This window comes from Pan troglodytes, chromosome 11 (assembly GCF_028858775.2).
Source record: "Pan troglodytes isolate AG18354 chromosome 11, NHGRI_mPanTro3-v2.0_pri, whole genome shotgun sequence".
In the NCBI taxonomy this organism is placed as follows: Eukaryota; Metazoa; Chordata; class Mammalia; order Primates; family Hominidae; genus Pan; species Pan troglodytes.
Genome location: NC_072409.2, coordinates 16,214,030 through 16,240,233, shown reverse-complemented (window position 1 = coordinate 16,240,233; position 26,204 = coordinate 16,214,030). Strand labels below are relative to the sequence as shown.

Here is a 26,204-nt window from a genome sequence, read left to right as displayed (position 1 = left end):
CAAAGGCTCCTCTCCAAGCACTGAGCCCAGCCCTCTGTACCTCCAGGGCCCATCCCTGCCCTCCACATAATGTCCAAGACCCTTTTTCCATGATCCTTTGTTCTGTGGCCCCTGTCGGCTCTCCCCACTTCCCTGGACCTCAGCCACACTGAACATCCCCCAGGGTCCCCTCCGGCCCAAGCTCCTCCATGCCTCTGGGCCTTTGCACATGCGGTTCTCTTGATGTGGAACACCCTTCTTCTTGTCCCCTGTCTCTCCCCTAGAGCTCACTGCCTCCTCTTCTGGGTCCTCTAAGGTCAAGTTTCTCGCCTACTCCAGCTGCCCATTCCCCTGCAATGTAACTGCCCACATCCTGTGCTAAGCCACAAGCTCCCTGAGGGCAGGGATCATGTCAGCTCACTTCTGCAGTCCCAGAGCCAGGTCTAATAGGATGAATCCCCTCCCACAGGAAGGGACAGCTCTGAGGCAGGTGGCTCTAGGATCCCGGCCAGTTCTGCCCATGATCACATTGTGATTCTGGATGAGCACTGCTCTGTCTGAGCCTCCGTTTCTGCAAGTGTGAAATGGAGGTCATCGCAATCACCCTCCCAGGGAGACTATGAAGGATGAGGTCGGAGAGAGGGCTGTGTACACAATGAAGTGCTGCACAAAAGGAAGTGATTACTGAGCCGCGCAGACTTCAGAGTCCGACAGACTCGCTGCATCCCTGGACAAGTCATGTCACCTCTCGGAATCTGTTTATCTCTTTACAATGAGAAGGCCATCTCTATGTCCACAAAGTGGCTGGGAGGTGTGAACCAGATGCCATGTGAGAAGTAGCTGCCTTGAACAGAAGGAGCTCAGCAAACGGCAGCTCTTCCTATGAATGTGACAGTCTCAGCGGCGATGGTGTTCCTGGGGCATGCTCACTCACTACAGATTCTGCAGGATTTTACGTTAGGCACTACCATTTATTTACAAATGTATCTGTCCAGGGCTGTCTGTACCTCCACACCACACACATTCTCCTGTGGTGCCCGGCACAGAGAGCTCAGTACATACTAGGTGTACTGAGCTCAATCAGGAGGCCGAGCCAGAGGTACCGTCCTAAAGGAGCTGTCCCCACCCCAGCTGCCCATTAGAATCACACAGGCTGAGTATTACACACGCAGATCCCTATATCCCACCCCAACAGACTCTCTGAGAGCGAGGCTTAGGAATCTCTGTATATTTACAAGCTGCCCAGGTGATTCCGAGCACACTAAGACCGGGATCTGCTGAACTGGAGGGCTCCTGACTCCAGCCCTAAAGCTCTGACCCTCTCCCTCCGAGGGACCGCCACACCCACTGACCTCCAGGGATCCCTGCTTCCTACTGGGTGTCCTCCAACCCAGCAATCTCTGAAGACTGCTACAGTGATGTTTCTGCAGCAGGCCCTCCAGGACCCCACACTGCCGCAGCATAAAATACAGACTCTTCCACCTGACAGCCTCAAGGCTCTCGCTTTCCTCCTCTCATCCTCCCAGACATGCCTGCCAACAATGCTGAATGGATCAGGGTTCCCTGAGAGCTCTGGTGTCTCATGCCTTCCCTGATGCCTCAGCCTTCAGGCCTGGCCTTAGAGGTTGCCTCTTCTGGGAAGTCTTCCCTGCCTCTCTCCTTTGCCCCCTTCCCCCTCCCCAGCTCCCATGGCTTCCCCTGTCACACTGTATTGTAACTGTTGGGATCTGCCTCCCCCTCCAGACTCTGGCCTCCTCAAGGGCAGGGACCACACTTTACTTGTTTGCACTCCTGGCAACAGACTCAGGGATGCTGGGCAGAGACAAGACATAGGAAATGTCTCCAAATAAACAAGTCAGTGAATTAAAAAATGCAAGGTTCGGCCGGGCACGGTGGCTCACGCCTGTAATCCCAGCACTTTGGGAGGCTGAGGCGGGTGGATCACCTGAGGTCAGCAGTTCAAGACCAGCCTGGCCTACGTGGCGAAACCCCGTCTCTACTAAAAATACAAAAAAATTAGCTGGGCATGGTGGCAGGCGCCTGTAATCCCAGCTACTTCGGGAGGCTGAGGCAGGAGAATCACTTGAACCCAGGAGGTGGAGGTTGCAGTGAGCCGAGATTGCGCCATTGCACTCCAGCCTGGGCGATAAGAGTGAAACTCTGTCTAAAAAAGAAAGAAAAAAGCAAGGTTCTCATCCAGTCTCTGACTTTGAGCTATCTGGGCCTCAATGTTCCCATTTCTAAAATGAAGGGTTGTCTGATAGCACTGGCTTTCGAGGCTAACTGTGAGGTGTCTTGGAGCTGGGAGGGAGGTAAGGCTCCTCCTCTCTCCATGGTTTCAAAGCAGCTCCATCCACCTTCATCTGCACTATGGACAAGTTTAAACAAAGGGTTGCATTGCTTCAGAAACAATACCTTGAAGCCCTGGAATGGGGACAGCTAAGCACCCTTTTAGAAGTGCAGTCCTAAAGCCTGAGACAACCAGAAATCCTGGCTCCACAGAGGAGGCCCTGCCAGTTGACCAAGGTCACTGGCTGGCCAGCTATCCCTGAACCCCATCAGCTCAGGATATTCACTCCCAACAGACAAGAATGAAAAGGAGAAACCAGTGAGATGGTGGGAAGTGGGGTGATGAGTGATATAAGCCCTCCCTGGAACTTAAAGCTTGAGTAAAGGAACTTCACAAATCTAAGACAGAGAAGGGCAAACTGCCAGTGGGGAGCTGCAAGGAGGCCTTCAGAGTGGCCATGCACACAGAACACACTAGCAGCTGCCGCTCCAGTGACTGCTGTGGGGGTGCGGTGGGGGTCTCAGCAGGCCGGGCAGACAGGGTCTGCCACAGTGCAGCATGGTACCAAATGGTTAACAGAGGATGCTGCCAGAAACCCATCCCCAGCAGGGTGGCTCTGACCCACCAGACCCAACCTGGCTCCATTTACCTTCTCACCCCGGTTGGAGAGCGGCCCATCCATATCGGCTTTGAGGTGGACGGGGGGTGCGGTGTAAGGCAGCCGGCAGTGCACCTGCCCGCACTGTACCTGACCTGTGGACGAGAGGATGCCTTGGAGCTCATCCCCCAGGCTGCACACAGGATCCCACCTGCCCCATGCTCTCTACAAACTGGAGCCCTGAAACCAGTTTCTTCTCTGCCACTTACCTCCTGGGTAGCCCTGGGCAAGATTTCAGTAGGGTTGGTTGTGATGATCTTTTTTTTTTTTGAGACGGAGTCTCGCCTTGTCGCCCAGGCTGGAGTGCAGTGGCGCGATCTTGGCTCACTGCAAGCTCTGCCTCCCAGGTTCAGGCCATTCTCCTGCCTACGCCTCCCAAGTAGCTGGGACTACAGGCGCCCACCACCACGCCCAGCTAATTTTTTGTATTTTAGCAGAGACGGGGTTTCACCGTGTTAGCCAGGATGGTCTTGATCTGACCTCATGGGGTTTCACCGTGTTAGACAGGATGGTCTTGATCTCCTGACCTCATGATCTGCCCACCTCGGCCCCCCAAAGTGCTGGGATTACAGGCATGAGCCACCGTGCCCGGCCAATTGTGATGCTCTTTATAGTCTATAAAGAGCTATGTGAGAGTGAGGTATAACCATCTAGCTCACTGATAAACACTCCTAAATAAATATGTGTTTTCATATTCATGCGCATGCAAGCAAGTCTGTACCCTGCCTATTCAGGCCCTGCAAGCAAGGCTGTGCCCCATCTATTCAGACCCTCCCTCAGTAAGTTCATTTCTCTTAGGTATCACCATGACTTTACCCATGCCTCTTAGAGGACTCTGTACTCGTATGTCACCTCTCTCTTTACGACTGCAACCAACACCAACACCTATCTCCTACCCTCCCTGTCTTCCTCCTGGCTTTATTTTATTTCCTTAGCACTTATCATCTGACTTAACTGCATTTTTGTTTGAGACAGGGTCTCACTCTGTCACCCAGGCTAGAGGGCAGCGGCATCATCTCTGCTCAGTACAACCTCTGCCTCCTGGGTTCAAGTGATTCTCCCACCTTAGCCTCCTGAGTAGCTGGGATTACAGGCATGTGCCATCATGCCCAGCTAATTTTTGTATTTTTTGGTATAGAGGGGGTTTCACCATATTGGCCAGGCTGGTCCTGAACTCCTGACCTCAAGTGATCTGCCCGCCTCGGCCTCCCAAAGTGCTGGGATTACAGGCGTGAGCCACCACGCCCAGCCTGACTTACTGCATATTTTTATTATTTATTTGATATTATCTGTCTTTGCCAACTAGAATGCAAAGCTCCACGAGGGCAGGAATTTTTTGTATGTTTTCTAGATTCTAGATCTTTGTGGATTTCCAGCACCTAGAGTGAGGCATGGCATTTAGTAGGTACTCTTAAGTATGTGCTGAATGAATTTCTATACCATATTCCAACATCTAAAACTGTTGGGGAAAGTCCACCTTTGGGTCGGATCCAAATTTCTCATGCTTCAGCCTGTTTATCACTACAGCGGAGAAGTCCATTGCTGGTCTCTTCTTTAGGCTTCATTCTCTTTGGTCACAGGGAAAGGGCATTGTAGAGACACTTACAACTGATATATAAACCGGGACAATTCACTGTGCCCTTCTGAGCCACAGTTCTCCCATTTGTAGAATAAAGGAGTTATATTAAATTGGGAGTTCTTCACCTGGGGTGTTCAAGGAGTCCATATACAACTTCAGATTACTTGGAAAATGTATGTACATCTGCATTTTTCTGGGGCCTGGTTCCAAAGCTTTTATCAGATTCCAAGCTCGAAGCCTCCAGGAAACTCAGTATTCTGTGACTTTAGTTAACCGCAGAGCAAACTCCACAGAAAAACTCATTTTTCTGGGGTCTGGTTCTAACGCTTTCATTAGCTTCCCAGCTTAAGGCTTCAGAAAATTCACAACTCCATGACTGTAGTTTACCATAGAGCAAACTGCTGTGGTGACTCTCAGTCAGTCATGCAGCAAGAGGTGCAGGTGCACACACCCCCAACCTCTTCTTCCCCAAGCTGAGTTCCACCACAAGGGTAAGAGGAGAGGGCACCTCAGCCTCTTCTCTAAGCAGCAAAGACAGATCTAAGTTTGGTCAACAGAGTGTATGGACAGAGTCCTGGCAGGGACTCTGGAGGTCATGGCCCCAAGTCCAAAGGGATCATCTAGATTTCTTATTGACTCTACACCAAGTATTAGCAGGTAGCTCAGACCCCTGGTACTTATAGAGCCCCTGATCCTTGGCACCTTTAACAGGCTCTGTGCAGCCTGAATATAGTTATTGTTTAGAAAAGAAAGGGGGAAAATGTCGCTCCTATTGAGCAGATAGTTCAGAAATGGAACTATATAAACAGACATGGTTTCCAACTGGCAGCCTGGTGCGAAGACAGGGCTCTGCACTCCTAGTTCTGCCAACCAAAACCACTCCCACCATCACAAGAGCAGCCAATACTTATGCAGCACTTGCTGAATGTTGAGGATTTTCAGTTACCTCGTTTGATGCTCAGAACACTGCTTTGAGATACTCTTGTCCTCATTTTTACAGATGAGGGAATGAGTATTCAAGAAAGCTAAGAAACTCACCCACTGTCACACAGCTAGTAAATGGCAGGGCTGGGATGTGAAGCCTGGCAATCTGAAACCAAAGCCCACACTCGATCATTAAGGCATACCGGCTCCCACTAACTTACAGTGGGCCCTTGGTTTCCTCATCTATTCAAGGAGATGGTGGCCTCTGATGTTTAGAGACGCAGTCAGTAGAATATATGGCATATGGTCAGTAAGCAGCAGTTCTCTGTCTGATTTCCCTTCTTTTTCCCTCTTACATGGAGCCAGAGAAGGGAGGAATTGTGTGTGTGTGCATCGCAGTCATTTACATTTTTTTGGTCATGCCCAGCTTAGAGGAAACAATTGATGGGAACAACTTCAAAGGGAAAGACAATCTGTGATAGGCACCTGCTCAGCAGCAGATTCACTGAACACTCATCCTCCAGAAATCCCCGGGGCTCCTCCCTCACTCCTCCAGGTTCCCGCTCACAAGTCACTTCACCATGACCCGCTTGCCCCTGCATCTCCGCCACAGTACTCCCTGCCACGGACATGCCTGCTCCCTCCCTGTTACTTTATCATCTCCACCATCTCCCATGCTGGAGCGCAAGCCCCAGGAGCACAGCAGCTTTGGTCTACTGTGTTCACTGTCGTATCCCAGTGCAAAGAACACAGAAGGCACTCAAGATATAGCTACTGAATGCATGAATGGTGTCTCACAACCCTGTGAGGCTGGCATTATTGACATCCCAGGTTACAGATGAGGAAACCAGGGCTCAAGGAGGTTAGGTGACTTGCCTAAGGCCTCACAGCCCTGGACACTCCCATCACACTGGCCTTCTGCTCCCCAGAACACACCCATGCCACGATGCTTTCTGGGCCAGGGCCTGCGTGCATTCCGTTCCCCCACTCCAGGTACCTCACTAAATCCTATCCATCCTTTCAGTCTCTGCTTGCTGAAAGGCAGCCCAGCCCCTTCCCTTCCACCCCGCAGCATCTCCAGTCACTCCTACCCAGCACCTTTCCTACAGGAATCATCCCACTTAAAACGACACACTCATCTGCCTATTTTTCCATGCCCACCAGAACGCAGGCTCCACAGAGTAGGTACCTTGTCCAGCCTGTTCTCTCCCCAGTCTCCGGGCACTGGCACAGAGTGGGTGTTTTGAAAGCATTTTTTGAATGGCTGCTGAATCGCTTGCCTCTATGAAGGATCCCGCTCCACTGAGGCAGAGCCGAAGATTTGACCCTTCTTCCCCCAACTCCTAGATCCAAATGACTTCGGGTCCCGCTTCTTCACCCACGAGGCTCCCCAAGGCCCTCCACCCCACGCCTCGGCCTCAGCCGCCCACGTGCGCTCCTCCGCGCCCCCTCCCCGCAGGCCCAGCGGCTCCCGGCGCTGCGGTTACTTACTCTCAATGTAGCCGTGCAGGGTGACCATGCGCGCCCGCTCGGGGCTGCTGAACGGGGTGTAGTGGATGTCGTCGGACAGGGCGGAGGGAAGGCGGGACGGGGGCGCCCCCGAGGGCGGCACTGGGTGTTGCGGCGTGTGCTTTTTATGACGCGCCCGGCAGTTTTGAAACCACACCTGGAACGACAGCCTCGGCAGCCTCAGCCTCGAGGAAAAGAGTCGGACGCGCCGCCGGGAGACCCCAGGCGGGACTGCCTCGTCGCCTCCTGGAGAAGGATGGCCACGTGCACGCACCACCCTCCACGCCGAGCCCAGCTACGAGCTCCGGGGCGTGCCCGCGGTCCCCAGGCCCCGCCCACCCCCGTCCCACCTGGATGACTCTCCGGCTGAGGCCCGTCATGTCCGCCAGCTTCTGCAGCGTCTGAGCGTCGGGGTTGTTGTCCTGCGCGAACTGCGCCTGCATAACCTGCGGGGCGGGGAGGGCGGTGAGGCGCTCGCACGCAGAGACTCCGAGACCCCGGCCCAATCAGCGGGGCCAGTCCACAGGCCACGCCCCAGGCAGCTGCGGCCCCGCCCCGCCACCCGAGTCCGGGCCGAGGGGCGGAGCCAGGAGACATTGTCGGCCCCGCCCACTTTCGGCCCGGCCCCCGCCCCCGCCGCCCACTGCTTGCAGCAGTACCTGCAGCTGTTCCGCGGTGAAGGACGTCCGCGCGCGCTTGGCCGGCTTGGGTTGACTGTCCTGTTCCGAGGGCACTGCCCCCTCCAACGTGAGGCCGTTCCCTGGGGGCGATAGAAGCAGCTGACCACGCGTCCCCATCTCTTCTAGTGGCAGCCTGGAAAGGATGGGGGTGGGGGGAGCTTGTCCCTGGAAGGGTCAGGAGCGGGAGTTGGCTGGGAGCAGGGATCCCAGGGTCCTAGTCCCTGAGCTCAGTCTTTGGGGAAGGGGTTTCTGAGCGTCCGCTTAGTACTGGACACTTCTTACACGACTGGACCACGTCTTACAGCCCTAAGGAGAGGTGGCGTTACCTCATTATACATGGGAGGAAACTGAGGCTCAGAGAGAAGGAAAGCCCCTGCCCTGGCCCTTTCAACTAGAATCTGAAAGCTAGCTGACCCTAATGTCCCAAACTGGGCTCCCTGCTGGCGAAACTGGGGGACACCAAAGGCTAAAGGAGATAGGAAGCAAGCAAGTAACGGAACTATGCTCCTAATTTTATAAAAATGAGCGGAAGGAAAAAAGGTTGTAAGAATATACAACAAAGTGTTGGCAGTGGTTTACTTCCCAGGAATGTGATTATGGGAACTTTTTACTTTCAGTATTCCTGTAACTTTTGAGATATTTAAAAACAATCATATGTTGCCTTACTTCTGTAAGGTTTAATTTTGTTAACCGGAGTATATGTTAGATATTCTCTTTCCACTCATATTACTTTTACAGTCATACTAAAACACTAACCATATTCCCATTTTATTTTTAATACTTCATTGTTCTGAATATCCTCAAAATCTCAGAAAATTTCCATAAGCACAAAGAAGAAAATAAAAATCACCAGTAATTCCAGCACTCAGAAATAACCATTGTTCACAATTTATTGTAACTTTTTAATTAGGAAAAAATTATGTTGAAGGAAAAAAGCAAACATTGTAACATACATGGAAAAAATCTGAAAAGATACACATGAAAATATGAAGGAAGGCAGCATTTGGAGCAATCGTTATTTTCTTCTTTTTGCTTACCATCTTTTCTGATTTTTCTACAATGAACGTGTGTGTATGTGTGTGTGTGTTATGTTTAAAAAGTGAAACAGTAGCCAATACTGAGGGCTGATCAGTAAGAGAGATCGGAGGCCCCAGCTTTCAAGTTCCTCAGCATGTTAAGTCTGTGGACAGGTGTGGCTGTGAGAGCTAGGATGTCATTGGCAAGGCTGTAACTACAGGTGGTCCTGGTTGGACCATGTGTGGAAGGAGCCTGTGGTCGCTGATGGACCACAGTGTGGGAAAGCTCTGACTCCTGGGTTTCCATCCCAGTTCTACTGCTGACTTGCTGACCACTGCAGATAATTTCATTGCCCATCACTGCAGATAAGCAGGCAGCAAGTGAAACCCAAGTTCACTAGATGCCCCCTTAGACCCACTTAGTCCTGATCCTGGCAGGAGAAAATGATGGCCCTGGTATGCCCATGGCCAGGAACACTCTAGCGGTCCCTGACTAGTCCCCAGGCTGGGACCTAGAAGTTGAGGCAGGGTGGTTCATACTGCTCCCCAGAAAAACTGGGGATTGGGCAGACACTCTGTGGTATTAATGTCCCCTAGGAAAGCAGGCAGGGCAAGGATTGGTGTGTTGGTTTTTTAGATGGGAAACTAAAACAGAGGCAGCTACATCCCAGAAGCCTCTTTGGCTTTATGAGATCTGATTAAGGTGCCCTAGAGCTTAGGGCCAAGGTGGTATGGTATGGTATGATATGGTATGGTATGGTATGGTATGGTAGTTAAGAGGCTGGGCTTTGGAGCTAGGCAAATCTACTAGTATGTAATTTTTGGCAAATCCTGTTTCTTCTTCTGTAAAATGGGGCCGTGCCACCTACTTCCTAGGGCTGTTGTAAGGATTACATAAAATAATCCCTGTTACAGAGAAGTTAGCAGCTTTCACAGACCCTAACAGGGAAATTAGAGAAAGAGTCCCTGCCTCTGCCCACAGCCAAGCACTGCCCTTTCCCAGCTCCATCCCATCTGTGACCCTGTCCCCAGGATCCCTGGAAGACCTGGATCTTGTTCCTGGGCAATCTGGGGAATCACAGTGTCAGAGCCAGAAGAGATTTAGGGATCATTCTAGTCCAGTATCTGTCTTGCACAGATGTAGGGACTGAGGCCCAGAGAGAAAAGGAAACCTCATATGTCAACACAGTATGGGAGAGCCTGGTCTCCAGACTCAGAAACCTGGTCCTTTCCCCTTATAGTTAGAGACCCTGGTCCAGGATGAAAACCCTTCCTCAAACCTCTGGCTTGGAGCTGCTAGGATAGGAAATGGGAGAATGGGAGCCAAGTCATCTCTCCAGGACTGGCCCAAGCCTGGCCCCGGGCAACTGGAGGGGATGAGCCCCCAGGCCAATGAGAGCTGTCCAAAGGTGGAGTAGGATGCCCGATTATGAGAACCATCTCTAGGGTTCACTGAGTGCCTCCTGGCTTTACAACACATCAGCTAGCTCATCTATCTTTGGGAAGGTGTTCTGTTGTTAACGCCATTTTACTGATAAGGAAACATAGTTGCAAAGGAGGGCAGTGACTTCCGACTCCTAAGCAAAAATCGACCCGGAAGTGCAAGATCTGTTCGCCGCCCCACCCCTACGCTGCCTGCGGGACTATACCGAGAGGGCCCAATCGGTAGAGGAGTGTGGGTGGTTCCTGGGGTGCTGGGGTGGGGTGGGGTGGGAAAGGGCTGGGGGCAGAGGTGCCAGGCGGAGCAGGTTGGGTACCGTTCTCGGCGGCCCTCTTGAGGTTCTCAATCATGGTGTCGTAGTGGATGCGGCAGAGCACCTTCTCCTCGACCAGGCCGAACTCCTCACCAGTGGACAGCTGGCGCTTGCACGAGAAGCAGGCGAAGCAGGCCAGGTGGTAGGCGTTGCCGCGAGCTCTCCGCACCCAGTCGCTGGCGTAGATCTGTCGGCCGCACCGGGCACACTTGGTCCCGAATCGGCTGCAGGTCGAGAGGACAGGCACGGGGTGTCGAGACTCAGACAGGCCAACCTTCCTCCTTCCACCACCCAATGGCCCGCCAGCCCCCAGGCTCCTGGCCTCTAAGTCTTCAACGCAGGCATTAGCCTTAGCTTGGACGCACCAACACTCTACACCTAGTCCCACCTAGGAGATGAACTGGTGGGTGATTTTTATTTTCTTCTTGGTGTTTTTCTGAATTTTCCAAATTTTCTACGATGGTCACTTATATTTGCATATTAATTTGTTTGTTAAAAATACATCACAAGTTAGAAAAAACACAATAATAGTAATAATAGGCAAGTTGTTGAGCACTTACCACTTGCCCAGCAAGATTCTAATTGTTTTACATTGATTATCCCAATTAATCCTCATTTTGCAGCTGAGGAAAATGGGGACTAGAGAGGTAAAGTAACTTGCAGGAGGTCACACCGCTTGCAATGATAGGAACCCTAGCCATCCTGCTCCAGAGATGAACATAAGCTATAGCGCCAGCTGTACAGAAGTGCAGTCTCTTAGATGAACAGACAGATAAGCACTTACTGGCTTTGTGACACTGGGCAAACTGTTTAACTCTGAGTTCTCGTTTTCCTTGTCCTGCACTGAACTAGATGACAACAGCAATGACTACTACTGTTTGTTTAGTGCTTTGCAGTTGGCTAAGTACCCAGCAAGTCCCTCTGGAGCCTGTGACATTCTATGAATAATGCCAAATGTTAAAAAGACAAAAATAAAAATAAAAAGCCCGGATCGAATGTCTTCTTGCCCCTTAAGCCTTCCTTGATTCTACAACTTCTCCTTCTCCCTTCTGGTTTTGTAGTCTGGCAATTTGGGTGCAGCTGCCTCCAACACCAGACTGGAAGCCCCTCCAGGAGGCAGCAGAGTCTGGTTTACTCCATCCCAGAAGTCAGCCCAGGGCCTGATCCCGGGCACCAGGGTAAGTGTGTTCTTTAAAGTGGATGACTCACCTGTGACTCTGTCCCAACCCTAGCAGCCTGTTTCCTCTGGTGCACCCTCTATTTCAGAGAATGGTGCCACCACTTACCCAGCCCCTGAAGCTTGAAAATCATAATCATGCACTCCTCTCTCTCCTCAACCCCTCATCCAGCCAATCATCGATGCTGTTGGTTCTGTTTCCCAAGTATCTCTGGGATCCATCCCCTTCTCACCATCTCCACTGTTGCCCTCCTAGGCCAGGCTCCCATCATGCAACCCTCACTGTCAACCTCCTCCCCGGTCTCCCTGTTTCCAGTCTCGCCCCTGCCAACCCATCCTCCACAGAGCAGTCAAAGCAAAGTTTCCAGCATGCACATGAAATCCTGTTTCTGCCTTGCTTACAATCCTATGGTGGCTCCACTCTACCCTCAGGATCTGGTCCAAAACCCTTGGGGTTTGCAAAACCCAAGCGACCACATCCTCTTCAGGCCCATCTCCTCCCTAACCTTCAAGATATGCCGCCCCACCATCCAGGCATGTGTCCCAGTCAGCCACAATGGAAGGTCACTCCCAGGTCTTTATGGCCTCCTCTGAAGCACTTTCCCACCCCCAGGCCTTTGCACTGACCTACCCTCCCCCAGAGTCCCACGGCCCCCTGCACCGCTCTCTCAGCGCTGACCACACTGGTTTGTAAATGTTTCGTTTCTGGCTCTTCTCTTCCACCCCTTCCACCTTCCCAGAGTTGGGGACCCGGGGTTGGGGGTGGGGGACCAAGAAGATTTGCCTCTGCGTCCCCAGGGCGGGCACCCCTCCACCCGGGGGAGCATTCGGAATCGCTTGTGTGTGCACGGAGGAAACAGTCCGGCAAAAAGGCTCTGGTTACAGCCTGCCTGCCTTGGCAAATTCAAGCAACTGTCAGTTGAAAAAAACAGCGTTGGGTTGGACTGAGTGCAGGAGCCCAGAGGCTTCTGCCAGTCTCCGCTCGCAGATTCAACCCCAACCCTACTGTCTCCAACGAGGAGCGCGACAGGACCCTTCCGTGGGCGGCGCGGTTCCCTCAGGAGGCGCAGGGCACCTTCGTTGAGTCCACCGCTCCCCTAAGCACAGACGGTTCCGGACCTCGGAAACGCGGCTTCCCCAGCGGAGTGCCCAGCCCAGCCCACGGTCTCTGTTCCCCGTCCCGCAGTAAAGGGGAGAGGAAACAGCTTTGCCCAACCCAGCCTACTCCCCCTCGAAGAGCCGACCCCGGGTTCCGCCACCCGGCTGGTGGTATCCGGATTGGGAGCACTTTCTGGCCTCTGAGGGGAGGCTGGCTTCCGATTATTTGTGCTGCGGGAGGAGGGGGAGCCCAGCCGCGCGTAGAGACCTTACTACGGGCCGGGGTCCTGGGGCTCAACGTTGCGCCACCTCGGCTTCGTCGCAACCCGGTGAGGTGGGGACTCTGGCATCCGGTTTTCATAGGAGGAATCGAAGGTTCAGAGCCGGCGAGCGATTTGCCGGAAACTCCACAGGGTATGAGGCTGGGGTTGAGACCCCCTCCAAGGTGCAAAAAGTACCTAGAACCTGCGGAGCAATTGGACTGGCGACGAGGAAAGCTGGAATCCCGCATGGATGAACAGGAAGCGGGGCTGGTCTGGCAGCGCCGCGTCCTCACTCCGGGCCGCTGATTCTGGAATCTCCAGCGCGCGGGGCCAAGGGCCCACCCTCCTGGAGAAGGCGGTGAGTGCGTCCTCAGGGAGCGGACAGAGCTGGAGCAGGAAAGGTCATGGCCATCAGAAGCCGGGCAAGAGCGGCTGAGCCTTCTGTGCGCTTGGCTCGTGGGATTCTTTCCCCCTTGGCCAGGGACACGTCAAAGACTCTCCGCGCACAGCGATCTTCCTGTCCCGCGAGTCCCCGACGCCCGAGTCCGTTCTGCGCCTACACAGGTAGGTCAGTCACAGTGTCCTCATACCCTTGGTCCGAGGTAGGCGCCGCTAGTGAACTCTCAGCAACTTTCTCATGCTCCGCGTGTCTCCCGAAATGCTGGAAGCTGTCCCAGCTCTAGGATCCTCCTGTGCTCCTCGTGGCTCAGCTCAGTTGACGAAATCGTCCTCGCGCCAGATCCTTGAGGTGGGGTTAGGGGGGATTATGTAGGTTTGGTTGCATTGCAGACTGCCCTGCAGCGTGTCCCTCACCCAGGACAGGAGTCAGCAGCACGAAGGGCGCGAGGAGGCTTATCGATCCAGGCTCCGACAGAACGACAGACTCCTTCCCAGGCGGGCTGCGAGGCCGGAGCCACCGGATTCCAGACACAGCGAAATCGGCGGCGGAGACAACGAAACTTCAAGAAACAGATGTGCAGGAACTGCCACCAGAGCACCAAAGGGATTAGGGGGTGTGTCCACTGCCACCCCAGCCTTGCTGTGAGGTCCGGGCCTTGCGTCCCTGGATCCCGGCGTGTGAAGGACCTAGGTGCAAAGGATGCGCGGCGCTTTGGGGAGAGGTGTTACTGCTCATCCTGGCAACTGCTAAAAGGAGTAAGGTGGGCGTCGCGCACCGCAGTGCCCTGTACCCCCTGAAAGGAGAGCAGAGATATCTGGGTACTCGTGGTTATATGAAGGGAGCTCTGCGCCCTTGACCAAGTCAGACTCACTTTCCCAGCCTACTATGCTGGATACCTAGTAAGCGCTTGGTAATTATTTGTTGGATGAATGAGCCTCAACGAAAGAGCCCATCTGAGTTTCACCTCGACCCCTTCTCCCACTATTAAGCTACCCCTTTTCTGTACAAGGAAACCAAACCTCAGAGTGGAAACGCCAATGTTAGTTACCAAGCTATTGAGCCGAGAGGCCGAAACTCAAACGGAGGTTCACTTATTTTAGGTTCAAGACGTTCTTGAAGGCTTTAGATCCTGTGAGGCGAACAAGGTGGGTTGGAGGTGGGGCCCTACCTATTCTCTCTGCTCCTTCCCTTCTAGGTAAACCCGTAGGGGAAGAAGCCAGAGGGGGAAAAAAAACCCAGAACCAGCAATTAAGAGGTTAAAACGACCGCTTCTCGGAGGTCCCGGCCCCGAGGCTCCTCCCCCATCTCCCCTCTCGGCTCCCCCAACATCTGTCCCCCAACAGCTGGCCGCCGCTGGGCCGCTCTCTGCCGCGGTGGGGGGCCGCTTCCCGCTCTGCGCTTCCCCTGGGACCCTCGCTTTGCGGGAGGGGGTAGGGTTCTCCCGCTGGAGCCCGCGACAGAGCTTGGGCTCAAGGCGGAGGGCCAGAGAAGGCTAGGGGCTTGCCTGAAGTCGTTTGGGCCTAGCTGGGAAGAGGAACTTTAGCCTCCAGGGCACTCACTGAACCCCCACCCCCATAAACACGAGGGGAGGCAGTTAACCCTTTACTCCCCACTCCCATTGTCAGAAGGCAGGAGGGCCAGGGACCGCAGTGACCTGATATTGACAAAGGTGCTCCATTCACAGGCCTCTGAGGTCACTCCTGCCCAAGTGTTGCAAGATCACCCAGGGAGCCACACATCAGAAAACACAGCGGGCGTGGCAACCAAACTGGGCAGGGACTCTTAGGATCAGCAGAGAGGGGCCCCACGATGCATAGACGGGTGGCTGATATATCTCACCTACAGAAGAGTATGGGGGTGTTTAGGGGCAGGGATGGCGGAGCCAGGCAGCTATAGGGCTTATCTAGTCTCACTTAGCCGTGTGACCTCATCTCTCAGGGTCTCAGTTCCTCGATCCCACCCCCACGCCACCATAATGTGGGATTATGAGAGTATCATACACACAAGGTGGACCTGAGAATTAAATGAGATAAAGCAGGTAAAGGGTTAGCCCAGTTCCTGGCTTAGACAAGAACTCCATACGTTATGATGACTGGTGTCCTGTGTGACTGTAAGCAATGGCACTTTCCCAGGACATTAGTCTCCCCAACTATACAACAGGCATGATGTTCCAGCAGGCTGGGGGAGCCAGGTGGGCACTGCAGATCGGGCCATGCCCTATTGTAGGGCAGCAGCTGCAGGTATGTCTGGGGCTGTGGTTGTTGGTAGCAGGGGAAATGTCAATGTCCCGGAAAGGAGCACTATTTTTCCTCCAGAATTTTCTTCCATTTTTGGAAGAAAACAGAAAGAAAAATGGTCTTCACAAAAAGGTGAAGAAATTGAGTCCTATCACATTTTTCTAGTGGTACTTTTTTTCCTGCTGGGAATCTCAGGGAGTAAGGGGAGGTAGAGATCTGGATGAACGCACAAGGGTTGGTAAGGACCCTGTTTAGAGTGTGAATTGGAGAAACTGAGGCAGAGTCCAGTGGCCTGGCCAAGGACATGCAGCCAATGAGAACCAACCTCTCCCAACAATGCAAATGAGCCAGGAGCAGCACTGGACCTCCATGTCTTCTCTAAGCTTTGCAGACCCTCTCCCTGGTGAACTTGGAGTTCCTTCCTAACCTTTAATTCCCTGAGCCACCAGTGCTAGCTCTGCCAATGGAGACTGAAGGAGGGTCTATAAGATGATGTCAAGGAGGGACAAGGTGGGGGATAGAACCTAGGTGACCCTCTTCCCTGGGGAAAATGCCAGAGGTTAGAGGACCATGGGATCTCCATGCTCCCCCTCCATGGGGCCTTGGCCACTCCCTTCCTCCCCCTTGCCCCGTTGGGAGCTCTTGGCCTCTCTTTGGGCAGAGTGCTCCAGTCCACATCCTACCAGACCCTTGACCCCGGGCTTCAGGAAACAGAAGCCTAGAGAATCTCAGCATGTGACCCCTCCCTGGGCCCCAGCTCCTTAGAGGAAAATTCTGCCTCCCACGCCACCATTCACACTCTCTCCAGGAAGAACTTCCTCATAGCAGCCACCCAGAGCTTGGGCTGCAGTGCAGTGCAGACAATAGTCCTTGCCTGGCACTCGACCGGCTTTTTCTTTCCCTTTTTGTGGGTTTTATTATTTTTGTTACAGGTGGGGCTGCCAGGGATGGGTTATGCCTGCAGGGGGAGAAATGATCAGAAGAGCCACAATTCTACCCTCAACCCAGGGAATGTGAGCTTTTACTGCCTCCATTTTCTTAATCAGAAATCTGGTTTAGTTTTGCTTTCAGGGCTCTTGTCATTGGAAAAAGATTAGTGCTCAGAACCTGCAGCCCAGAAATGGCCCAGTCCCATCCCTCCAGGCAGGCTCTGCTCCTCAAGCTGCGTGGGGAAATGCCATCATGGGCTTGTGCCCAGCATCCACCCTGCCAATGATGACAACAGTGATAATCGAGGCATTCATACCAACCACCATTTAGGGAGGCTTTATAGAGACTTCCCCCCAACAGTGGCCTCTTTGGCAACTCTGGGAGACAGCCTTGGAAAGGGCAAACTAAGGGCCGAGAGAAGCAGCAACTTGCGAAGGTCACTACTGGCCAGACTGGGCCCAGTCTCCTGCCTCTTCCCACAGTGGCTGCACACCCTACTCTCTACCCCATTGCAGTAGGAAGAGGACTCCAGAATAAGGGGAGGCTCTGAACAGTGGAGTCAGGATCCGTGTTTTGACTAGTTTCAAGGTCTAGTAAAGCACAGTATCCAAGGAGGCTCAGTCCAGCATGGGCATGGGCTAGGGCTGGAGAAGTAGAAAAGAAATTTGGGCAAGTAGTGAATAAGACTGCCAAATCTATTGTTAGGAGAGCCAGGAGAGGTGTCCTAGTGGTGCCTTAGTCTATGGGAGAGACCCAGACACCATTCTGCTGGGTTCCCAAGCTGGCACCTTGAATTTAGTAGCTGATGAATCCAAGGAGCCCCCAAGCATCATCTGGCATTTTTTTTGTATGTTTGTTTGTTTGTTTTTTGAGACAGAGTCTCTCTCTGTTACCCAGGCTGGAGTGTAGTGACGTGATCTTGGCTCACCATAATGTCCGCCTCCCAGGTTCAAGTGATTCTCCTGCCTCAGCCTCCTGAGTAGCTGGGACTACAGGCACGTGCCACCACACCTGGCTAAGTTTTGTATTTTTAGTAGAGATGGGTTTCACCATGTTGGCCAGGATTGTCTCGATCTCCTGACCTTGTGATCTACCAGCCTTGGCCTCCTAAAGTGCTGCGATTATAGGCGTGATCCACCACACCCGGCCCATCTGGCATGTTTTATACCAACTGGAGTCAGGCCTAGAGCAGGGAGGTGGCTAGACAGTGACTGTAACCTCCATTTCCTGTCCTGGCCAAACTAATACTCAGATGGGACAGTGAGAGGAGACATCACACTCTGGTTACACACCATTAACCCCTTTCTGACTACACACACACACACACAGCCATCCAGATTCACAAATACATTCATATCACCCCCTTCATCCCTCAGTGCCTGGGTGGAGGCCCTTAAGCAGGAATGCCCCCTCAGAGGAGAGGGTGGGAGTGGAATGATGGGATTTCAGAATCCCCTCACCTCACCCTTTCACCTCCAGATCCTAGTCCAGATGTAATCCTGTCCTCACCACTTTGCGTGCACGTGCACGCACACACACATGCACACACACAGTCTCAACATTCACATACAGACACCCACTCTTGACACCCACACATGAACTAAAAGACAAACGTTGGTCCATAAAGGAACACACATGCTATCTACATACCCCCAACCCTGCCCAGTGATGCTTTCCCCAGCACTACTGCACAGATCCCAGACAATACAGACACACAGGCACTCCTTGCACACTGAGTCCTAGGCCACTTGGTTGAGCTGCCCCCACCCCACCCCAGCTGCACACTCTTCTACATCCATCCCATAAAGGAAGAGTCCGTCTCTTTAACCATGCTTCTCATGGTGTTTTCAGAGTACCCTTGCCCCAAATGCTGCCAACCTCCCCCTAGACTCAAGATCTTCTCTTTCCAGATCCCTGGAGGCTCAATGCCAGTGCACAGGAGGAAATCGCCTTCCACCATATTCCCTGACTCCCAGAGGCTCTTTCTAGGGCAGGGGTCTGGCCAGGAAGACTGAGGCCATGACGTCTTCCTGTGCAAGGATAGGAAAGATGTCTGTGGGTTGGAGGGTAGTTATAGGGAAGCAGCTTTCTCCACTTTTTGAGAAAGCACTTGGGAACAAGCATCCCTCTCAGGAAGTAATTCTCCACCATTCTCCTCTGATCCTATAGGCCTGGTGGTCCAAGCCTCAGGCCGGTTGATGCCTCCCACTGGGATCAGCAGACAAGGTCATGACCCTGCAGTGACCTCGACCCCATAATCAGGTCAGGTCCGGGCTTCATGGCTAGAAGCGAGGCCCAGGCGAGTGGCCAAGACGCGGCAGGACAGGAGGATGCGCCTGGCTGCTCTCGGCTGCTGGACGCGGCCTGCAGTACGGAGAGCGCAGCCCGGGGTAATCCCACTCAGGGCTCCGGGTGCCCAGTTCTCCCACTTCCCATCCTGGCGGCCCAAAGGCAAGGCCTAGACCCTGGAGAGGCCAAAGTCGGGCCAAAACAACAGCGAAGCTGGGACTGGAACAGGCGCTGGGGGCCTGCGCATGACCCCAGACTCAGAATGCGACACTCCAGTGACGCCAGGGAATGAGTTGAGATGGAGCCGGAGACAGAGGTTGGGGTTCAGGACGAGGCGCTTGGGTATGGGATCGGATCTGAGACGGTTGCGGCGCTGGTGCTTTGGGCTGGACCAGACTCGAACCCAGAGCGGAGCCAGGGTCAGAGCCAGGGCTAGAGTCCGGAGCCCAGCTCAGCGTCCAGCCCGGGAGAGACCCCAGCATGAATGACGTCCGAGTAGGGTTGGAACTCGAAGCCCGAACGCACTGGAAATGCAGCCGGACGACGGCTGGGATCCGAGTGGGTCCGGGCCAGAAATGGGGACCTCAGAGCTCCACCGAGGCGCTCGAGGTCAGAACTGAAGCCTAAGACAGGCAGGACCCGAGACAGAGCCAGAGACGATACCGAAACCCAATGGACCGCGAGGACCGAAGGCAGATCCGGGGCGCAAACCTGTGCAGGCACCGGCGCGCTGCCTGGAGCTCTGGGTTCGCGCCGCTGAGCGCCGGCAGGTTGGACCAGCGCTGCGCGCCGGAAGTGCACTCGGGACGCCGGGGTTCTGGAGGAGAGACTACACGCCGCAAAAGTGGCCTCCAAATGCGCCCGGGGCCTGCCCTCGGCGACACTGCTGGCTCGGCGGCCGCAGCCTACCTGAAGTAGTCCATCTTGCAGAAGATCTCCTTGTTCTTGATGTAGCAGCTGTTCTGCTGCCTCAGCGACGTGCGACACACGGAGCACTCGAGGCACCGCACGTGCCAGATGAGGTTGTTGACCTGGGGAGGGGGCGGGGACGGAGGTCGACTCAGCGCGGGCCTCTTTCACTCCGGGCCCCAGCCTTCCCGGTCCCATTTACAGTCAGAGGCGCTGAAGCTCAGAAGGTGCATGCGATTCCCCTATTTTTCTCCCGTAATACTGAGACTCAGGGAAATGGAAATAAACTCTTCTTATTTTTCAGACGGAACCCGGGGGCTCAGGCAGACCCTAAGTCTTGCCCAAAGCTTCGCAGTCGGGCAGCAGTGGAGCCAGGATTTGGAAGTAAGAGGACCTGCGGTGCTTCCCTGCAGTCTCCTGCGCTGCGTCCCACGCCCCGACAACACGCACGCAACACCTACCCCTGTCTCACCTTGAGCAGATATCGGTCCAGGATCTCGAGGCCGCAGCTGGAGCAGATGTTCTTGCCTGCAGACGGCACGGAGGAGGCGGCAGAGGGCGGTGAGCAGACAGATGGCGTGCTGGGCGTACATGGGGAGGCCTGACCGTCGTCCTTGTCCAGAGCTCCTGCCAGGGCCTCGGCGTCAGACTGAGCCTGCGGCGGGGGAGAGAAGGAGAGAGGAGCGCTGATCCGGGCACCCAGAGTTGGGGCTGCCTTGGAGACAAATCTGGGGCCCCCGAGCACCAATTGACAACGAAATCTCCCCGGGACAATGCGCCGTAGACTGAAGGACAGGGATGGAAGGGCCTATTGGAGAGGAAGGGACGGACCCAACTTTTAACACGCGCATTCTGGGTGCTGGGAGCGGTTAAAGCCAACATTCCCTGCCGGAAAACCGAGGCTCAGAGAGGGGCGGCGCCCGCCGGGAGTCCCCCAGAACGTGAGCAGCGGTTCGTGGCCGGAAAACCTGGCCAGGTCCCCAGGGCCGGGCCGCTGGAGGACTGGGCACCGCAGGCAGGGCCAAACGGACTCACCATGGCGGGCGGCGCGGTCCCTTCAAGACAGCGGGTGGTCGCTTTGCAGCCGGACCCTGGCTGGGCCATCACCTGGGGGAGGGGGGGAGGGAACGCAGGCGGCGGCGGCTGCTGAACTGGCTCCGCGCAGCCTGAGCCCAGCGCCTCCCCGCGCCTGTTATATAAACCGGCGCCGAACAATGAGTCCTAACTTTGTAGTGGGCATTTAAAGCCCTTCCCCACAAAAGCGGTGTCTCTCTAATGAAGCAATTTGAATTTGGATTGGATTTTTTCCCTCTCTCTCCCCCTCTCCCTGCACTTAACCCGTGGCTCTTGAAGTAATCGCTTAGTTCCCTTGCAATCCAAGCCTCTGAGGGGGGAAAAAAAACACGCGCACACACACACAAACTACCTGCAATTAGAAATTGTCGTGAATGCCCAAGATAAGAGGTAGCCAGAGTGTCAATTCCAACTGTCAATCAGTGAGATCCATCAGGCCGCCCAAAGAATTGCAAATTTGATTTTTTAATGGTAGTAATTAAAAATCGAATTTTTTCTCTCTCCACCCGCCCCCCCACCCCACTCCCCTTCCTCGCTCCCTTCTCCTCTCGGCACAAAATGCAAAAAGGAGAAAAGAGAGAAAGAAAGAAAATAAAAAAGAGATGGGTGAGGGGCGGAGGGTGGTTGAAGAAAATAAAACCCCGAGCGCGGTGAGCACCCGCCCGCCCGCCCGCCTGACACGCGCGGCGAAATTGAAGCAGCTATATTGACACGGATTCAGGAGCCTTTCGAGGGCCAGTCGGAGGGAAACCCGGAGCAAAAAGGGAGCGAGATCGGGGGCGAAACGGGACCAAAAAGAGAAAAGAGAGGCGCTCAAGGGGAGGAAAAAGCACCCTCCAGCCCCTCGGCGCGCCGGGTACCGGCCCCGCGTCGGGATTCTCAGCGCTGCGCCCGCACAACCCCCGGCGCATCGGCGCTATCAGCGCCTATTCAGACGGACAATACCGGCCTCGCCTCCTCTTGATTCGCCTGTGTCTTTACTAAATCGCTTTTTGAGAAATTCCTCCAACATTTGCATAATGTGTTCCCGCTTTCCGCGACCCCCCCCCCCTCGCTCGCGCGCGCTCCCACACTCACAAGCACACACTCACAGGCGCACCCTCGTACCCCTCCTTCCTGCAACCGCCCGCCACCCTGCTCGGCCCGGCTGGGTCCCGGACCCTGCCCGACCCCGGCCCGGGCCGCTCACCCAGTCGTTCGCCGGCTCACCTGGTCGGTGGCGGGGCCGCCCTCGGCCGGCAGCCGGCAGCCCTCGGGCAGCGCCGGGGCGGCGTTCTCATGCTTCCAGTACATGGGCCGGGGAACCTCGGGCTCAGCGGGCGCGCAGCGCGGAGAGCTGCGCCGAGGGGGACCACAGCCGCAGTGGGAGCAGAGGCTGCTGCAGGAGCAGGAGGAGAGCCGAGGCGCCGGCCCCGCCGCCCCGGGCCCGGCCCCAGCCCCCGCCCCCGGCCCGCGCGCAGCCCCGGCCTCCCTGGCTGCTGCCGCCGCTGCCTCGGAAGAAGGTCCCGACAAACTTGGAGAGGCCCCCGCCCCCTCCTTCTTCTCCTCCTCCCCCTCTTGGTAGTCCTCCTCCTCCTCTCCCTCCTCCTTGTCCTCCTCCCCCTCCAGCTGCAACGGCGGCCGCCCTGCCGCTGGAGCCCCGCTCGGTTCAAGATGAGTCATGCGTGACCAATCCCCTCCCCGCCAAGGGAGAGCAAGACACACACGACGAGGCAGAGACCCAGAGAGAGAGACACACACACAGACACAGAGACACACAGAAACTCAGAGCTGCCGACAGAGAGACTCGGAGACACGCCGGTACACAAAGGCACCGGCGGGCACACATCCACCCAGCTCTCACTACCGCTCCTCCCTCAAGGGGCACCCATCTTCCTCAGACACTGCCCCACTCACAGGTACAGGAGGGACCCATGGCCATACCATCTGCGGAGATAGATTCCGTAGGAGGTCACACGTTATTACACTGTGTTGATGCAATCCCACGCCTGGTACATTTGTGTACACACTAATGTAAGTGATTACCTGTTCACATCATTTACACGGGCACGAGGCACCACACTTACTCTCACACACCTGCACAGATACCTCTGCTCTATAAGAACCAGACAGTGCACCAGCTCCCAGGGACTGAGTGGGATCGGGTTGGGTGAGACGGGAGGGTAGTTTCCCTGAATTCTCTTGGAAGGGATTGCTTGGCACATTCCCCTTCCCTTCAGGATTTGCTTAACCACACAGTCCAATGCCCATCCCTTCTTCTCTAGGGTTCTACTGACAATGAGAACGGTAGGGAAGGCAGGAAGGCCCAGGCATTTAGACAGAAGACACTGCCCCCAGACACACAGACACAGAACCTTCAAACCCAAAGATGGAGCCTTACACACACTAACGCCCTGCAGCATACACAAGTGGACACTTAGAGTCTCAGCCCCCTTCTCCACACACAAACTGAGCCTAAAGAGACACATGTAAACATACATCATCTAAAAACAAATAAGCACACTCAGACATAGATCCAGCCCTACAGACACCATGAAAGCCTACCCTCACCACATCACACATGTCATCACCTCCATAATTGCCCTCATTTACAGATGTAAACACCCCCCCCACACACAATTGTTCTTCCATTTGTACACACAGCCATACTCAAGAGGGCACAGATTTTCACAGGGCTCCAAACCCATGTATAACCTTATGTCCTCTACTCAGGCACCCTCAAATATGTACTTACATCCTTACAGATGGTGAGACAACTATTGAGAAGCATTTATAGGCAGACACATCACACACACTTCTGCAGCCATAGATTCCCAATAGTTATAGTCTCAGTTTGCACACACACAGGCAGGTTCTGACAGATGCAGGTAGTAGAGGATGCCTGCACACCAACACGATACTAAAGATCCACACCCATATTCCCCAAAGATACAAATATCTGTTCCTTTACTGGCATCAAGGTACACAAAAATAGCCCCAGCCTCAGCTAATGGCATTTCCCACCCTCTGCATCCCAGCCATTCATTGCTCTCAGACACAGAAATTCAGAGTGAAAAGAGTTTCTCTTTGAACCCTAATCTTTTATACGAAGAGAACAAGTTGCAATGTGAAAGCGGGTGAGGTGTATGCATAGGTACACATGTGTACACACATACACATGCATTCTCAAACATGAATACAGAAGAACAACCCCTCCCTCTCAAATATCTCCTTTGCACATAATAATTTCAGCTACTACTGGGATTATTCCCAGTTATTACAGCTACTAATCTGTGCCAGGCATGATACGAGGCATTTTACAATCATGATCTCATTTTCCTTTCACAATAATCCCGTGAGGTAGCATCTCTCAGCGTGCTTGTTTTACTGATCAAGAGACTGAGGTTCAGAGAGTTCATGTGATATATCCAAAATGGTGCACATGGCTAATTGCCAGAACCAAGGACTTAAAACCACATTCATCTCACATTAGAGCTCATACTCTTGATTTCTAGGCTGCAGACATGACCATGTTTACTTTCTGCACACACACACGTGCACACACACACACACACACACTCCACATTATCTGTTAAAAGACCTGGATGTGACTCCCAGCCTCACCACTTACAAGCTCAGCCTGTTTTCTCATCAGCAAAATGGGAATAACAATACGACCTGCTTTACCTCCTTCTGTTCCTCCACTTTGGGTGGCTGGGGGAATTGAAAGGTTAATAAACACTATAGAATGCTGCACATATGCTAGATTTGTGAGGGCAGAAGGGCTCCAGGAAAGAAGACCATGAAGATTGTACTGGCTTTGCAAAACTTCTTAGACATGAGCCGTGGAAGAGGCTTGAGCTAAAACTAAAGGGCAGGTGAAATTTGGATGGGTTCAGGGAGAAGAAGAAAGTATTTCAGGTAGAGAGAGGACCACAAAGGTTCAGAGGCTGGACAAACAAGCTGCTGCACTCTAATGAGGGGGAATGTGAAGCATGTGCTCCTAGAGTGATAACAATAATAACTATTTATTGAGCATTTATGTGCTAAGCCCTTTGTTGTTTACACGCATTATGCTCTTTAATCGTTGCAACTACCCTACAAGAAGGTTATATTATTATCTTTCTTTTATAGTTGAGGAAACAAGCTTACAGGAGTCCCATCTGAAGCTCTGGCACTCAGATTTTAGAACCCAAACTCTTACCTACTATGCAATTCTGCTCCTGAATTCTGATTAAGTGCTCGGATAATAAAAACTGGAGTAAGAGGCAGTAAAATCAGTAGTGAAGCACAAAGACTCTAGGGCCAGATGGCCTTGATGCCAACCTTGGCATCTGTTTTTAATTCCCTTTATTACTTTATTACTTGGGTAACCCTGGACAAGTTCTTCAGCCACTCATCAGCCTCAGTTTCCTCATCTGTAAAGTGGGGATAACAGAGTTCAACTCCTATGGTTGTGAAAATTACGCAAATGATCCATGTAATAGGGCTCAGAAATATGCCAGGCACACAGTAAGCAAATGATAAACAGCCATCATTATGGCAATGGACTGGCTGAATCTTGTGGTTGTTATTCTACTAGGTACTACATCAAATTCTTTATGAAGGCAGGGGATGAATCAACCAAAAAAAATCAAACCTTCTCCTGAATAACTTACCTAAGGAAGATGCAGAACCATTATTCGAGCCCAGAACTTGCCTAACTTCAAAGAGGACAGAAGTGAAATTACTTTGGAAAAGAAATCTCTCTTCCAATGACTCCTGACTCCATCTTTTTCCATCAAGAAAAAGAGTCCAGATAGGAGTGACCTTGGCAAAATTAGGATTAGCAAACATAGTACCTTCCATTAGGATACTTGATTTCTTCCTATGACAAACTGTGGGTCACTTTGAGTCACTTAGCTTCTCTGAGCCTCAGTTCCTCACCTGCAAAACAGGGATAATGATACTGACCTCTCAGAATTGAAGTGACAACTAACTATACATTAAAAACTAATATTTTGGCTGGGTGCAGTGGCTCATGCCTGTAATCCCAGCACTTTGGGAGGCCAAGGCGGGTGGATCACGAGGTCAGGAGATCAAGCCCATCCTGGCCAACATAGTGAAACTCAGTCTCTCCTAAAAATACAAAAATTAGCTGGGTGTGGTGGCAGGTGCCTATAGTCCCAGCTACTTGGGAGGCTGAGGGCTGAGGCAGGAGAATTGCTTGAACCTGGGAGGCAGAGGCTGCAGTGAGCCGAGATTGCACCACTGCACTCCAGCCTGGCAACAGAGTGAGACTCAATCTCAAAAAAAAAGAACTAATATTTTTAAAGTGTTGTAGATTTATTCATTTATACAACCCTGAAGCTGTATTAAGCACCCTACATGAATAATGGCATCTTCTCACTTCACAGTTCTTCTCCTGGTCACTAAACAGGATGTGGTCATCTGGTCCTCTGGGGTGAATTTTGCCATCT

General features: G+C 53.3%; 1 protein-coding gene across 5 annotated transcripts in view; it reads right to left on the bottom strand.

Moving 5' to 3' along the window:
- LHX6 (LIM homeobox 6) overlaps positions 1-22,311 on the bottom strand; it is a 43,175-nt gene extending 20,864 nt beyond the window's left edge. Inside the window, exons 1-9 of one of the 5 annotated variants that reach the window (XM_001135172.8) lie at positions 21,976-22,283; positions 20,728-20,799; positions 20,165-20,347; positions 19,693-19,814; positions 10,393-10,613; positions 7,599-7,699; positions 7,290-7,385; positions 6,922-7,096; positions 2,919-3,022 (exon numbers count right to left, since the gene is read on the bottom strand). In XM_001135172.8, coding sequence (XP_001135172.2) covers positions 2,919-3,022; positions 6,922-7,096; positions 7,290-7,385; positions 7,599-7,699; positions 10,393-10,613; positions 19,693-19,814; positions 20,165-20,347; positions 20,728-20,799; positions 21,976-22,059 — 1,158 coding nt within the window. In that variant the 5' untranslated portion in view covers positions 22,060-22,283. Of the gene's footprint in view, positions 1-2,918; positions 3,023-6,921; positions 7,097-7,289; positions 7,386-7,598; positions 7,700-10,392; positions 10,614-19,692; positions 19,815-20,164; positions 20,348-20,727; positions 20,800-21,626; positions 21,756-21,975 lie in introns of those variants that run through there. The other 4 variants (XM_016961592.4, XM_003312266.7, XM_003951515.6 and 1 more) reach the window with 4 other exon arrangements.
- Positions 22,312-26,204: the final 3,893 nt, after the last annotated feature.